Consider the following 15000-nt stretch of genomic DNA (forward strand, 5'->3'; position numbering starts at 1 on the left):
AGGAGGGGGTGGGGGGGTTGGACATTTACGGTGGCCAGTTTCTAATTGCAGCCTCAAAAGATTCACATCTTTTTACGGCTGTGGGTAGGGCGTTCCACATTGTTGTGGCATAATTGCGAAATGTGTTTAGGCCCTTGTTTGAGCCGAATCTGGGTTGCACATGATTTGTGGAACTCCCTCTGGTGTTGTGGTCGTGGTATTCACTGACCTTTGGGAAGTATTTTGACATGTACATGGGTACCTTAGTGGTGTAGTGTATCTTGTAGACCAGGCCCATTGCAAGTTGCTGTACTCTGTCGTCTACTCTAAGCCATCCTAGGTAGTCAAAGTGGGCAGGGGTGAGGTGGGTTCTGGGAGTCAGGTCAAGCAGTAGTCTGACCAATTTGTTTTGTGATGTTTGTAATCTTGTTTACAGATACTAATCTTGTATATAGATTAGTTTAGATTATATTAGATTAAAATGTATTGTCTTTATACACCGCAAGTACAGTACAATGAAAATAAGTTTGGCATCCAACCAGAGTGCAATAGTAATATGGTAAAAAGGTAAATGGACTGCATGTATATAGCGCTTTTATCCAAACTGCTTTTACAATTTGTTCCTCACATTTGACCCATTCACTCACACGTTCACACACCGATGGCGGAGGCGACCATGCAAGGTGTCAACCTGCTCATCGGAAGCAATTAGGGGTTAAATGTCTTCTTGCTCAAGGGCACTTCGACGCGCTGCCCGGCGGGGAGCGGGAATCGAACCGGGAACCTCCGGATTACCAGTCGATGGCTCTACCTCCCGAGCCACTGATTAAACTTGGTATAAAATATATAAATCAGTACTACTGGGTGTAGTGCTAATCCGATGTATGTACACAGTTGTAATACCGTACAGTGATACAGGTATAAAGACAGTATGATAGTAAGTCATACTGGCCAGTAGCATAACTAGTAAGAGTAGGTAAGGTAATAATATATACAGATAGAGATATAATATGATTTAGTATAGATGTAACTGAGGGGTACAATTCCCTGACTGTATTGTTAGATATGGTATTATTAAACCACTACCTCTTGTACTTTAACTTCTGGCCATCCAGTACATGATATAAATATGATGAACACTTTCCCACCTGATGAAACGAAGTCCACACAAATGTACAAATCGAATATTTAATATAGCAAAAGGTATATACAACGTTCACTTGTTTACACTTATGATTTGAAATGCACTTGTATGGCAAATGAGTATTCGTAGGTAAATCAACATTGAATGTCCAATCTCTGGTTACGCAGGGAGTAAGTATACAACCCGGTTCTCTAGGAAACTATAGCGATGGTACCTAAATGATTATAGCTGGATACACTAAAGGGGGGGGGGGTGTCCCGCTGGTTGTAAGACAGTAGGAGGGGGGGGTTAGAGAAGCCGCTGGCGGTATCCCATCTGGCCGACGATTTCTTGGGAGAATTCAAAGTCTTGAACACGGTGCCCACAGAACCTCGGTCCGCAGACGAATACAGCTGGACCCTCTGGTGGACGGTAGCTGCCGGTCCACAACGGAGAGACGTGAGGCGACCTCACTGGTGTAGAGCGCCGTCTCACCTGGAGTCCTCTCCGGGGGGTAGTTCCAACACTCCGCAGTGTTGGCCGTTATCCATGGAATAATCAAAGCACCCAAAGCATAATCCAAGCCGTGGAAGGCTCGCCGTCGTCCGGGTAGAGTAATCCAATATACAGGTCCAGTCGCCCTGGCCCGGAGCTCCTCGGATGCAAGCACCACTAGTGGTCTGCCCAGCCTGGTTAAGCGTCCAGATAACGTCAGGAACGATGGGGGTACTGATAACTTTATAACTCTAACCGAACGATGCACCATACATAAATAGACTATTATTAGCTTAATAGAATACGTCCAACTCGACGGTATAGTGCCAAACTATGACTATTCAACTATTAATCCACACGATATCTCAATGCCTATTCTGAGGCCAAGTAGGCCTTACTACACCACACGTGCGTCGTGGGTGAGGCTTCGCGTCTGTTACTCTGTTGGAGGGTAAAGAACTGGACTAAAAGAAAGTTCTACTTTACTTGCGCCATATATATATGCGCTATGAACAAATAGTACCATTCGTATTTCGCCAGACGTATTCCTACGCGGAACCGGGGCTTGCCTCGGCATGTTGGGCGGCACGATTGAACTTGAACCTAGGGGTATGGCTGATGGCGCCAGGTTCTCGTCCAATGGTAGAATGAAACTATTATGGGCTGTTCAGTAGACTAAAGGGATATTCAGTGCATATTGTACAAGGAATATACAGGGGATATCAAACGATATACAAATACTATTTAAATATATATATATAAATAAATATATATATTCGGTTTAATCTGATCCTTCACAACAATAGATATACATGACCATCCTAACCTCCAACCCTGCTCCTCCAGGTTATGTCTTATGGTGGGAGGTGTCTGGTGTTAACTCCACCCGCCTGGACCGCTCCCTGGTCAACTCCACCCTGCAGCACCAGCTGACGGGCCTCGCCTCCACCACCTCCTACACCCTGCAGGTGGCAGCACTCACCGCCGCGGGGCAAGGCCTGCCCATCACATCCACCATCTCCACCGGAGTGCCACCAGGTCAGACACACACACACACACACACACACACACACACACACATGCACAGATACTGACACACATGCATGTCAAACGGACGGACACACTGATAGACTGACAGACAGACAGACAGACAGACAGACAGACAGACAGACAGACAGACAGACAGACAGACAGACAGACAGACAGACAGACAGACAGACAGACAGACAGACACACTCATTAACGGACAGACAGACAGACAGACAGACAGACAGACAGACAGACAGACAGACAGACAGACAGACAGACAGACAGACAGACAGACAGACAGATAGACAGACAGACACACTCATTAACGGACAGACAGACAGACAGACAGAAACACTCACAGACAGACATACGGACACACTCATAGACAGACAGACAGACAGACAGACAGAAACACTCACAGACAGACATACAGACACACTCACTGGGTTAATCGCAGATACGAATTGCATGCATGCATCGCATGTGTGCCGATTGATGACCTCTGAGCAGGTCCTAAATTATAAATTATTATACTCATAGACAGACAGACAGACAGACACACTCATAGACGGACAGACACACTCATAGACAGACAGACAGACAGACACACTCATAGACGGACAGACACACTCATAGACAGACAGACAGACAGACAGACAGACAGACAGACAGACAGACAGACAGACAGACAGACAGACAGACAGACACACTCATAGACAGACAGACACACTCATAGACAGACAGACAGACGGACACACTCATAGACAGACAGACACACTCATAGACAGACAGACAGACAGACGGACACACTCATAGACAGACAGACAGACAGACAGACAGACACACTCATAGACAGACAGACAGACAGACACACTCATAGACAGACACACTCATAGACAGACACACTCACAGACAGACAGACAGACAGACAGACAGACAGACAGACAGACAGACAGACAGACAGACAGACAGACAGACAGACAGACAGACAGACAGACAGACATGGACGCACACACTCACACACACACACACATACATAGTCACAGGGGATGTTGCAAAAGAGATTTAGCCATCTATGTGTGTGTGTGTGTGTGTGTGTGTGTGAGAGACTCTGTGTGTGTGTCTGTGTGTGTGTGTATGTGTGTGTATGTGTAGAGGAAATATGACTGATGAGCTCTTAAGAAGTTGTTGTCTTTCCTCAGGCTGATAAGTGACTGTTACTGAATCATCATACACACGCGCACACACACACACACACACACACACACACACACACACACACACACACACACACACACACACACACACACACACACACACACAACCACTCACACACTCCATACAGCAATTCAGAGAGTGCTTCAGTGTGTGTGTGTGTGTGTGTGTGTGTGTGTGTGTGTGTGTGTGTGTGTGTGTGTGTGTGTGCCATGTGTGTACACTGTACATCCACTCCATGATTGGAGCGTCTGATTGGACCATGGCCAAGTCACAATCGTTATTAGTGCTGATTAACTGCAAATGGCAAAGTCAGGAGAATGGAGCGATGGAGGAGGGAGAGAACGAGAGATGGAGGAGAGAGAGAAAGAGAGATGAAGGAGTGAGAGAAAGAGAAAGCGAAAGAAATGGAGGACAGAGTGAGAGAGAGTGAGAGAGAGAGAGAGAGAGAGAGAGAGAGAGAAAGAGGGAGATGGAAGAGAAAGAAAGGAATGGAGGATAGAGAGAGAGAGAGATGGAGGAGAGAAAAAGAAAGAAGATAAATCGAGGCCAGAGAGAGAAAGAGAGAGAGATGGAGGAGAGAGCAAGAAAGAAAGCTAGAGGGAAGGAAAGATGGAAGAGAGATAAAGAGAGAGAGAGAGTTCATTCCATATAAATCTGTTACATTTTCACCAAGCCACCTGCTGCATGTTAATAAACTATCGATTTATATGGAATTCGTTAAACTTATCTTTTGTGTAATTTATTTATTTATTCATTCACTGTCATTTGCAGTGTTTGTGTAGTGCTTTCATTCATTTTCAAGATGACTATAAATGTAAAACATAATTGACCCGACGTCAAAGCATTTTATGCGCAAACGAAATTCGTTAGATTGGACATTTGATTAATTATACCAAGTGGAAAACTGATATTCTTCTAATTATCTATAGAAAATAAACCAAAAACCTAATTATATCATAAAAAAGTGCTCAAATACTTTATTTTATTGAGTAAACTGACTTGATCTGAGAGCGCATTCACGCTGCTATTCAAGGGGCTCGCAGCTCTTTTATAATCACAGGACAGTGGATAGGACAAAAACAGAATCAGAATTCATATATTCATAAGAGCTGGGCCGTTAACGTCGTAACCGGGCTGCGTTAACGCCGGACTATTATAGCGCGATAATACAATTGACGCCGTTAATCTATTCTCAAACTTGGGTCTCCTCTCCTCTCTCTGTTTGCACGAGAAGCGAGCCGCAGCGACTCAGCGAGCCTCTCACACTCACAGAAAATACACATATGGGTACTTCAGGGCGGGGCCAGTCTGTGGCTCCGTGTGATCTCTCCGTTTGAGAGAACAAAACGAAAGTCTGGGTACACTTTACGAAAGTCGATGCCGACAATGCACGTTGCCACAAGTGCAATAAAACATTTGCAAGTATGGGTGGCAATACAAGCAATTTGTTAAAACATCTGTTGTCAAAACATAACATTAGTCTGCAGAAATGCGCCGTTTTCGACTGCTTTGCTCGCAATGTTCCATCTCCATGCACGTCCACTGCAGGTAAGCCAAGATAATACGGAGTTACCTAGGCTAATAACGAATTATTACGAATAGGCTAATAAATACACATTTACACATTTACACATTTACACATTTAACACATTTAACATTGTTGCTGCTGTTGCTGAAGAAATAATATTTATTTATTATATTTATTTATAATTTATTTATAAAGTTATATAAAAGAACATTGCTGCTGCTGTTGCTGAAGAAATAATATTTATTTATAAAGTTATAAATAATAAAGATTCAGATTCAGATTCAGACAACTTTATTGGTCCCGCGTGGGGCAATTCATATTTGCAGCTTCACAAGCAACAAAGACAAACAAACAACAAAACATCTCAACCACAGCACGGCAAATAAAAAGAGAAACACTCCATGTGATACAATCCAGCAATAAAAGTAAAAGTAAAAACAGACAACCAAGTGCAAAGCAATGTCGATAAAGTACCGAACCGTTAAGCAGTATCAAGTTCAAGTTCAAGTTCTTTAATAGTTGTCATACAGAAGTACAGAATACTTTCATACAAAATGCTTCTTACTGTTACGCTCCAGAGACTGTGCTAGACAATATCGATAAGAGTAGTAGTATTGATAAAATCCTAACGATACCCATCCCTAGGTAGAACACACATATTTTGAATGCCTTCGGCAGACTTCAAATGAGCCATTTTAATCTAGATGAATCTAGATTAACTCCAGGATTGCAGATAGATTAATCTAGATTAAAAAAATTAATCTATGCCCACCTCTAATTCATATATTTAACATTTTAAGCATTTTATGAGCAAACTAAACTCGTTAGATTGGACATTTGAAAACGGTCTCAATCTGCGAGCGCATTCGCGCTGCGTATTCAAGCTGAGAACACAACCCATGTCACGGCTTTCTCCCCTCCCCTTTTCCTAGAGACGAAAAGTAACCCGGTGTAACCCGAGCGCCCCCTACTGGTTGATACCGTTAATATGCCAACCACTGGATACCACTCGGCAGGGGAAGACCGTCCTAAGGGCTACATCCGTAGAAAGAAAGCTAGAGAGAAGGAAAGATGGAAGAGAGAGAGAGAGAGAGAGAAAGAGATGGAGAGAATGAGAGAGAGATGGAGAGAACAAGAGAGAGAGATGGAGAGAACAAGAGAGAGATGGAGAGAACAAGAGAGAGAAAGATGGAGAGAACAAGAGAGAGATGGAGAGAACAAGAGAGAAAGATGAGAGTACGAGAGAGAGATGGAGAGAATGAGAGAGAGGAAGATGGAGAGAACGAGAGAGAGATGGAGAGAACAAGATAGAGGGAGATGGAGAGAACGAGAGAGAGTTGGAGAGAACGAGAGAGAGGGAGATGGAGAGAACGAGAGAGAGTTGGAGAGAACGAGAGAGAGGGAGATGGAGAGAACGAGAGAGAGTTGGAGAGAACAAGAGAGAGGGAGATGGAGAGAACGAGAGAGAGATGGAGAGAACAAGAGAGAGGGAGATGGAGAGAACAAGATAGAGGGAGATGGAGAGAACGAGAGAGAGATGGCGAGAATGAGAGAGAGATGGAGAGAACAAGATAGAGGGAAATGGAGAGAACGAGAGAGAGGGAGATGGAGAGAGGGAGAGAGAGGGAGATGGAGAGAACGAGAGAGAGATGGAGATGATGAGAGAGAGATGGAGAGAACAAGAGAGAGAGATGGAGAGAACGAGAGAGAGATGGAGAGAACAAGATAGAGGGAGATGGAGAGAATGAGAGAGACATGGAGAGAGAGAGAGATGGAGAGAACAAGAGAGAGATGGAGAGAACGAGAGAGATGGAGAGAACGAGAGAGAGGGAGATGGAGAGAACGAGAGAGAGGGAGATGGAGGAGAGAGGAAGAAAGAGAATGCAAGAGAGAAAATAGACAACAGAAACACTTAACAAGCGGGAAAAACAACCGAAGAAGAGACTGTGTGTCATCAGAACATGATGTCTCTCCAGTACGCATTGAACTACAGACACAACGCAGCACGAGAGAGAGAGAGGAAGAGTGAAAAACTGATGGAAAAGTGCCATATCAGGCCTGCGGGAGGGGGGGGGGGGTTGCCCTAACATTTTCGGATTATTAATTTATGAATAAAAAAAGAGAGAGAGAAGGATGGATACGGACGTCTCTTAGATTCAGCAAGTTATTCATTAATTCATGAAAGCAAAAGACAGAGGGGGGGGGGGGGCACTAAAAAGACAGAGAGAGAGAAAGAGAGAGAGAGGGGGGGAGAGAGAAAGAAAGAAAAAGAGGGAGAGAGAGATCCATCCGGCCTACACTTCTCATGGTGTTTATGTATTCATGTATTCATGGAGTTGAGAGATTATTGTCATTCATCTGCTGCTCCGGCAGCTCACATCAAAGTTCCCTGCATTACAGCTGTACAGCGCTGAGGAGACAGACTCACAATGGACGCGCTACGGGCCGCTATAACTTGATGCGCCTATTGTTACACATCCCTACATATCCTACAATACGCGGCTATTTTTAACAATACATGCATCCCTGAAGTGTTTCATTGAATTTAAATGTCGGATCTTATATGTTTATCTCATATATTCAACCCCCACATGGTTTCTCCTGACGAATGTGGAGTCACACACGCACTGCAGCAGAGTGAGGACCCTCTCTCTGACTCTGAGCTGTAGGGGAAGAGTATCGACTTGCTCTGTGTCCTGTCCGCCTAAATTCTTATCCCAACCCATGTTTGCTTCCGCGTTCGCGTTTTGCGCTCTGATTGGCCACTAACATTTCTGGTCGCGCCTATCGTGTGACGGCAAGTTCTTTCGCCGGTTAAGCTTAGGCACTCTTTCGAAGTTGGTTAAGGTTAGAGTGTGGATCGTAGGCGTTAGGTAGTTTGCTGCTGGTCAAGGCGGAAATGGTCGCGTCACGCGATTGGGCGCACATGTCACATGACCAGAAATGTCAGTGGCCAATCAGATCGCAAACATGGGTTGGGATAAGAATAGACACGTCCTGTCCAGCTGTTCGTGTCAGCTGTGACGAAATATCCTCTTTTTCTGTCCTTGTGTACGTCTCTCTTTTCTATGTAATATATATACAGTAGGGCTGACCCCTATTAGTCGAATAGTTGACTAATCGATCGAAAGGAGGAGCCGTAGTCGACTGCCAACCTCTTAGTCGAATGCAATTATTATTATTATTTTTTTTAATTATCATTCTTTCCAAAAGAAAAGAGGCCTAGAAGCGTGGCTAACGCTAATGGCACGCATACCAGAGGCTAACTGCCTAAGAAAACAGGCACAGAGGCACTGAAAGAGGATTTCACCCGTCTAATGAACACACTAGACTAGACAAATATCAAGATGTATCCATCAGTGGACCAATTGCATGCTGTCGCAGAGGCTTTTGCGCAGCCCAAATGGAATGATACGTTCTTTTTGTTTATATACTTTTTTTTTCTTCAAATGTTTTCTTTTTTTCATAGTCGACTAATAGTCGACTATCGGCGAATTTCGGCCAATCAAAGTCGACTATCCAAATCCTTAGTCGGGGACAGCCCTATACAGTATATCCCTCTCGCTGTCTGTCTCTGTGTCCCTATCTCTTTTTCTTCTCTCTGCGTCTGTGTATCAGAGATACACTGGTCGACAGGAGGTAGAGCAGTCGTCTGGTAATCCGGTTCCCGGTTTGATTCCCGCTCCTCCCATGGGCAGCATGTCGAAGTGTCCTTGAGCAAGACACTTAACCCCTAATTGCTCCCGATGTGCAGGTTGTTGTCACCTTGCACGGTCGCCTCTGCCATCGGTGTGTGAATGTGTGAGTGAATGGGTAAAATGTGAGGAACAAATTGTAAAGCGCTTTGGATAAAGTGTGTAGTATAGTTATAAACAGACTGGGGAGGATAATGTATACCTTTTTCTTCTTCATTTGCAAAACATTTTAAAGCGCTTTGGATAAAAGCGCTATATAAATGCACCATTTACCATTTACCATTTAGAATATACTAATAAGTGCTTTACATAATCTAGAATACACTGGTACCTGCTCTCCAGAGACTAGAATATACTGGTACCTGCTCTCCAGAGACTAGACTATACTGGTACCTGCTCTCCAGAGACTAGAATATACTGGTACCTGCTCTCCAGAGACTAGAATATACTGGTACCTGCTCTCCAGAGACTAGAATATACTGGTACCTGCTCTCCAGAGACTAGACTATACTGGTACCTGCTCTCCAGAGACTAGAATATACTGGTACCTGCTCTCCAGAGACTAGAATATACTGGTACCTGCTCTCCAGAGACTAGACTATACTGGTACCTGCTCTCCAGAGACTAGAATATACTGGTACCTGCTCTCCAGAGACTAGAATATACTGGTACCTGCTCTCCAGAGACTAGAATATACTGGTACCTGCTCTCCAGAGACTAGACTAGACTGGTACCTGCTCTCCAGAGACTAGACTAGACTGGTACCTGCTCTCCAGAGACTAGAATACACTGGTACCTGCTCTCCAGAGACTAGACTAGACTGGTACCTGCTCTCCAGAGACTAGAATATACTGGTACCTGCTCTCCAGAGACTAGAATACACTGGTACCTGCTCTTTAGAGATACTAACTCACGCTGTGATGAAGAGAAGAGAGAGTGCCACTTCATGATTGAAGGAGACAAGTTACAGCAGAGAGGACTGGGTTGGGGTTTGATGAGATGAATTTCATTAATGGAAAACGAGCCGTCGTTTATTTCATTTGTGAGGACGAGATGAAAGAGGAGTGAGGAGTGAAAAGCCCACGCTTCAGAGCACTTTTCCTCGTGCGCTGCGGTCTTCACCGTCTCTCTCCACACCGACGCCTGTCAATTGAGCAGCTGTCCTCAGCTGATGGCTGGATTCTCAAGCCAGCTGGTTAGCATATACAGTATATACTCGAGACGGTAACATCAGAGCGGTAAACAAGAAGCACACCGACCACTAGGTGGTGTAGTGGGCAAGGCGCTCGCCACCAATGCAGGAGACGCTGGGTTCGAGCCCAGCTCTCCGCATTGCTATCAGCTTGGCTGGTCGTTCATACTAACACAATTAGCAGTGTTAGGGGTGGGAAAGCTGATGGGTGGGGATCGGACGTTGTGGACAGCGACTCCTACAGGTCGGTTGGTGCGCCTGCGCAGCAGAATCAGGAAGCGACGGGGGCGGCGTGTCCCTCCCACGCAGACCCTCGCCGCTGAGAGATCGCGCTGTGCAGGTGAAAAGATGCGACGGCTGCCTCCTCGAGTACCGGAGGGGACACGTGATGCAAGGCTTCGTCCACATTGCAGCCGGCTTGTGGGAGGCATGGCCTAACAACGTTCGAGACAGGGGAGGGTAGAATTGGACAATACGAAATTGGGATGGGAGAAAAATAGAAAATGGGAGAAAAAAAAAGAAGCACACCGATACCACTTTTTACCCAACAAGTACAAGTACTCGTACTTCGTTGTGAGTAGTCGCCGATACTGAACGCCAGTACTTTACTTGCAAGACCTACTTTTTGCTCTGTTGGAAAACCGAGTTCTTCATACGGACAGGTTTTTAATCTAATTTCATTTTCTAATTTAACTGAGAGCCTTTAACAACACGCTGCCTATACCGCCTGCCACTCTGCTTGCGCGCGTTGCCGTCTGTCTTGACAACGCGGCAGCCGGTAAACACCGGTAACCACTTTGCAAAAAGAAAACGTCTTAATTCCCGTGCTGCGGAGTAGCCAGGGCAGGTAAAACGTCGTAAAAAGCACGGCGTTACTGCTCCACTGTGACATGTTTATACAAGATCCAGTAACAAGACACCGAATGAACCCAAAAAAAACTATAATAAAATGTTTCTCTCTTACATATCTTGATATGATTTACCTGGAGATATCTACCGCACGAATTCTAGGTATTAATTAAGCCAGCATAGAAATCTGGTTAGGGGTGGTGGAGAGGATAAAACATTATATGAACTATTAATCCTTGGTATCAAACGGAATAATGGATGTATTCAAGGGGGGTCCGGTGGGGGGGGGAAGAACGAGTAAGAGCATGTATGTGTTTTATAGTGGATTTCTACTGTAAAGGTTTGTATGTCATGTCAAATAAAAAAAATAAAAAATAAATAAAAAATAAAAAAACATTTGTTCAAAAAAAATATATAAAATGTTTCTCAAATAATTGTTTTGCACATAGCAACCGTCGCCCGCCCCCGGGTGCAACATGGAGGACCAATTGTCATTGTGAACCTTCGGCAGCTCTGTTCCGCGGCTGTCACTATGTGTGAGGGCTGTATTTTCAAGCCGGGCTATATTTCCTGAAAGGTATAGAGCTGTAAACCCGTCACGGACACGTCGGGTCATGGTTGGTTTCCATTCATCCGCTCAAAAAGCCTTTTATAGGATTTATTGGATTTTCTCTCTAATTTATTTCCAGCCAGTAAAGAAGTCAGCGGCGGGGAGGGAGAATGAGCTCTTGGTTGTTTGTTGTTGGACAGAATTGTGATGGATCTCCGTGGACAGAAGGCTACAGTACTGTGCTGAAGGTTTCTGGTGAATGATGTGCGGGCGGGGGGGTAGGGGGGGGGCGCCGGCTTCCAGTAGATCCAGTCATCATTCAAACCTTTGTTTAAAGTCTCGTGGGATCATCGGTAGGATATGTATGGAGGAGATCATCGATCTCGCGAGACTTCAGGTCTGACTGAACGGCTGGATCTACTGGAAGCCGGTGCCGCAAGTAGATGGAATTGAAATGAAAGGCCCACTTTAAAACAACACTGGTTTACTTTGCACATCATCTCACATGCTCTCATATCCCAAGGCTCTCTAAACCGATTTGCGCACATGCGTTTAGTCGGACGGCGGCTATTGAGATCAGTTTGAATAACCACCAGTGGTGTCATCAATCAAACTGTGTAGATGAAAGAATAGCAATCCCTCTTGCGATCCTTATTATCTCTTATCTGCATCATCTCATTGAGCTGTAATTAACATAACACAAGGATTACACAAGATATAACAAGAAGAACAATTATAATTGTGAAAAAATACAAGATAGAACAGTAGCCTATGCTGCTGAAGCTTTGTAGCCTAAAGACTGGAAACCTAAAAAGTCTTGAAAATGATGGTGATTAGGGCGGCTGATTGGGATGAAGTCACTTAAGAAGCACATGGTTTCACATTGTGAATGGATGAAGTCACTTAATAAGAAGCACATGGTTTCACATTGTGAATGGATGAAGTCACTTAATAAGAAGCACATGGTTTCACATTGTGAATGGATGAAGTCACTTAAGAAGCACATGGTTTCACATTGTGAATGGATGAAGTCACTTAAGAAGCACATGGTTTCACATTGTGAATGGATGAAGTCACTTAAGAAGCACATGGTTTCACATTGTGAATGGATGAAGTCACTTAAGAAGCACATGGTTTCACATTGTGAATGGATGAAGTCACTTAAGAAGCAGCACATGGTTTCACATTGTGAATGGATGAAGTCACTTAAGAAGAAGCACATGGTTTCACATTGTGAATGGATGAAGTCACTTAAGAAGAAGCACATGGTTTCACATTGTGAATGGATGAAGTCACTTAAGAAGCACATGGTTTCACATTGTGAATGGATGAAGACACTTAAGAAGCACATGGTTTCACATTGTGAATGGATGAAGTCACTTAAGAAGCACATGGCTTCACATTGTGAATGGATGAAGTCACTTAAGAAGAAGCACATGGTTTCACATTGTGAATGGATGAAGTCACTTAAGAAGAAGCACATGGTTTCACATTGTGAATGGATGAAGTCACTTAAGAAGCACATGGTTTCACATTGTGAATGGATGAAGTCACTTAAGAAGCACATGGTTTCACATTGTGAATGGATGAAGTCACTTAAGAAGAAGCACATGGTTTCACATTGTGAATGGATGAAGTCACTTAAGAAGAAGCACATGGTTTCACATTGTGAATGGATGAAGTCACTTAAGAAGAAGCACATGGTTTCACATTGTGAATGGATGAAGTCACTTAAGAAGAAGCACATGGTTTCACATTGTGAATGGATGAAGTCACTTAAGAAGCACATGGTTTCACATTGTGAATGGATGAAGACACTTAAGAAGCACATGGTTTCACATTGTGAATGGATGAAGTCACTTAAGAAGCACATGGTTTCACATTGTGAATGGATGAAGTCACTTAAGAAGAAGCACATGGTTTCACATTGTGAATGGATGAAGTCACTTAAGAAGCACATGGTTTCACATTGTGAATGGATGAAGTCACTTAAGAAGCACATGGTTTCACATTGTGAATGGATGAAGTCACTTAAGAAGAAGCACATGGTTTCACATTGTGAATGGATGAAGTCACTTAAGAAGCACATGGTTTCACATTGTGAATGGATGAAGACACTTAAGAAGCACATGGTTTCACATTGTGAATGGATGAAGTCACTTAAGAAGCACATGGTTTCACATTGTGAATGGATGAAGTCACTTAAGAAGAAGCACATGGTTTCACATTGTGAATGGATGAAGTCACTTAAGAAGCACATGGTTTCACATTGTGAATGGATGAAGTCACTTAAGAAGCACATGGTTTCACATTGTGAATGGATGAAGTCACTTAAGAAGCACATGGTTTCACATTGTGAATGGATGAAGTCACTTAAGAAGAAGCACATGGTTTCACATTGTGAATGGATGAAGTCACTTAAGAAGCACATGGTTTCACATTGTGAATGGATGAAGTCACTTAAGAAGCACATGGTTTCACATTGTGAATGGATGAAGTCACTTAAGAAGCACATGGTTTCACATTGTGAATGGATGAAGTCACTTAAGAAGAAGCACATGGTTTCACATTGTGAATGGATGAAGTCACTTAAGAAGAAGCACATGGTTTCACATTGTGAATGGATGAAGTCACTTAAGAAGAAGCACATGGTTTCACATTGTGAATGGATGAAGTCCCTTAAGAAGCACATGGTTTCACATTGTGAATGGATGAAGTCACTTAAGAAGCACATGGTTTCACATTGTGAATGGATGAAGTCACTTAAGAAGAAGCACATGGTTTCACATTGTGAATGGATGAAGTCACTTAAGAAGCAAACAGCAGCAGAACAGTTTCATGATCTCCTCATCCCGTCACCTGTGGGGCTTATTTCAGATTCATGACATTTCTTACAACTTTGTCACGTCTTATAAAAATGCCAACATTGCAGACTATTGTAGATACTGTATTATTTCACATTGTGGTTGATGGCTAATGTCAAATTGTTCAGCAGAAACAATTTCACTGCATAAATTGCTCATTTTAATATTTAAATTATTCTAGCAGGATGGCAGTCATAAATCACATTTCCATCTCTGCACCATGATTAGATGTATATATTATAATTATCTATATACATGTATAATTCAATTTGATTCTGACATATTCTTTCAATATTGGTGATAGGAGAAAAATGTGTAGATAAATTTAGCAGGGAAATAGCTCCCACTAACCAGGATCCATATACACACAGAGATGCAATGTATTTGAGACAGTGTGTCTTTAACATTGTAGTTGTGTGTATCTGTGTCTTTGTCTCTCTTGTGTTTACTATCGGCAGAACTTCCTGGTGCGCCCTCC

General features: G+C 43.5%; 1 protein-coding gene across 1 annotated transcript in view; it reads left to right on the top strand.

The window, feature by feature from the left end:
• sdk1a (sidekick cell adhesion molecule 1a) overlaps nt 1-15000 on the top strand; it is a gene marked incomplete at its 5' end in the record, with an annotated part of 439376 nt that overhangs the window by 309657 nt on the left and 114719 nt on the right. The window contains 2 exon segments of the mRNA XM_084319476.1: nt 2444-2635; nt 14981-15000. The exon segment at nt 14981-15000 is cut by the window's right edge and continues 102 nt beyond it. Coding sequence (XP_084175602.1) covers nt 2444-2635; nt 14981-15000 — 212 coding nt within the window.

Source organism: Notolepis coatsorum, assembly GCF_963971535.1.
Source record: "Notolepis coatsorum genome assembly, chromosome: 7".
In the NCBI taxonomy this organism is placed as follows: domain Eukaryota; kingdom Metazoa; phylum Chordata; class Actinopteri; order Aulopiformes; family Paralepididae; genus Notolepis; species Notolepis coatsorum.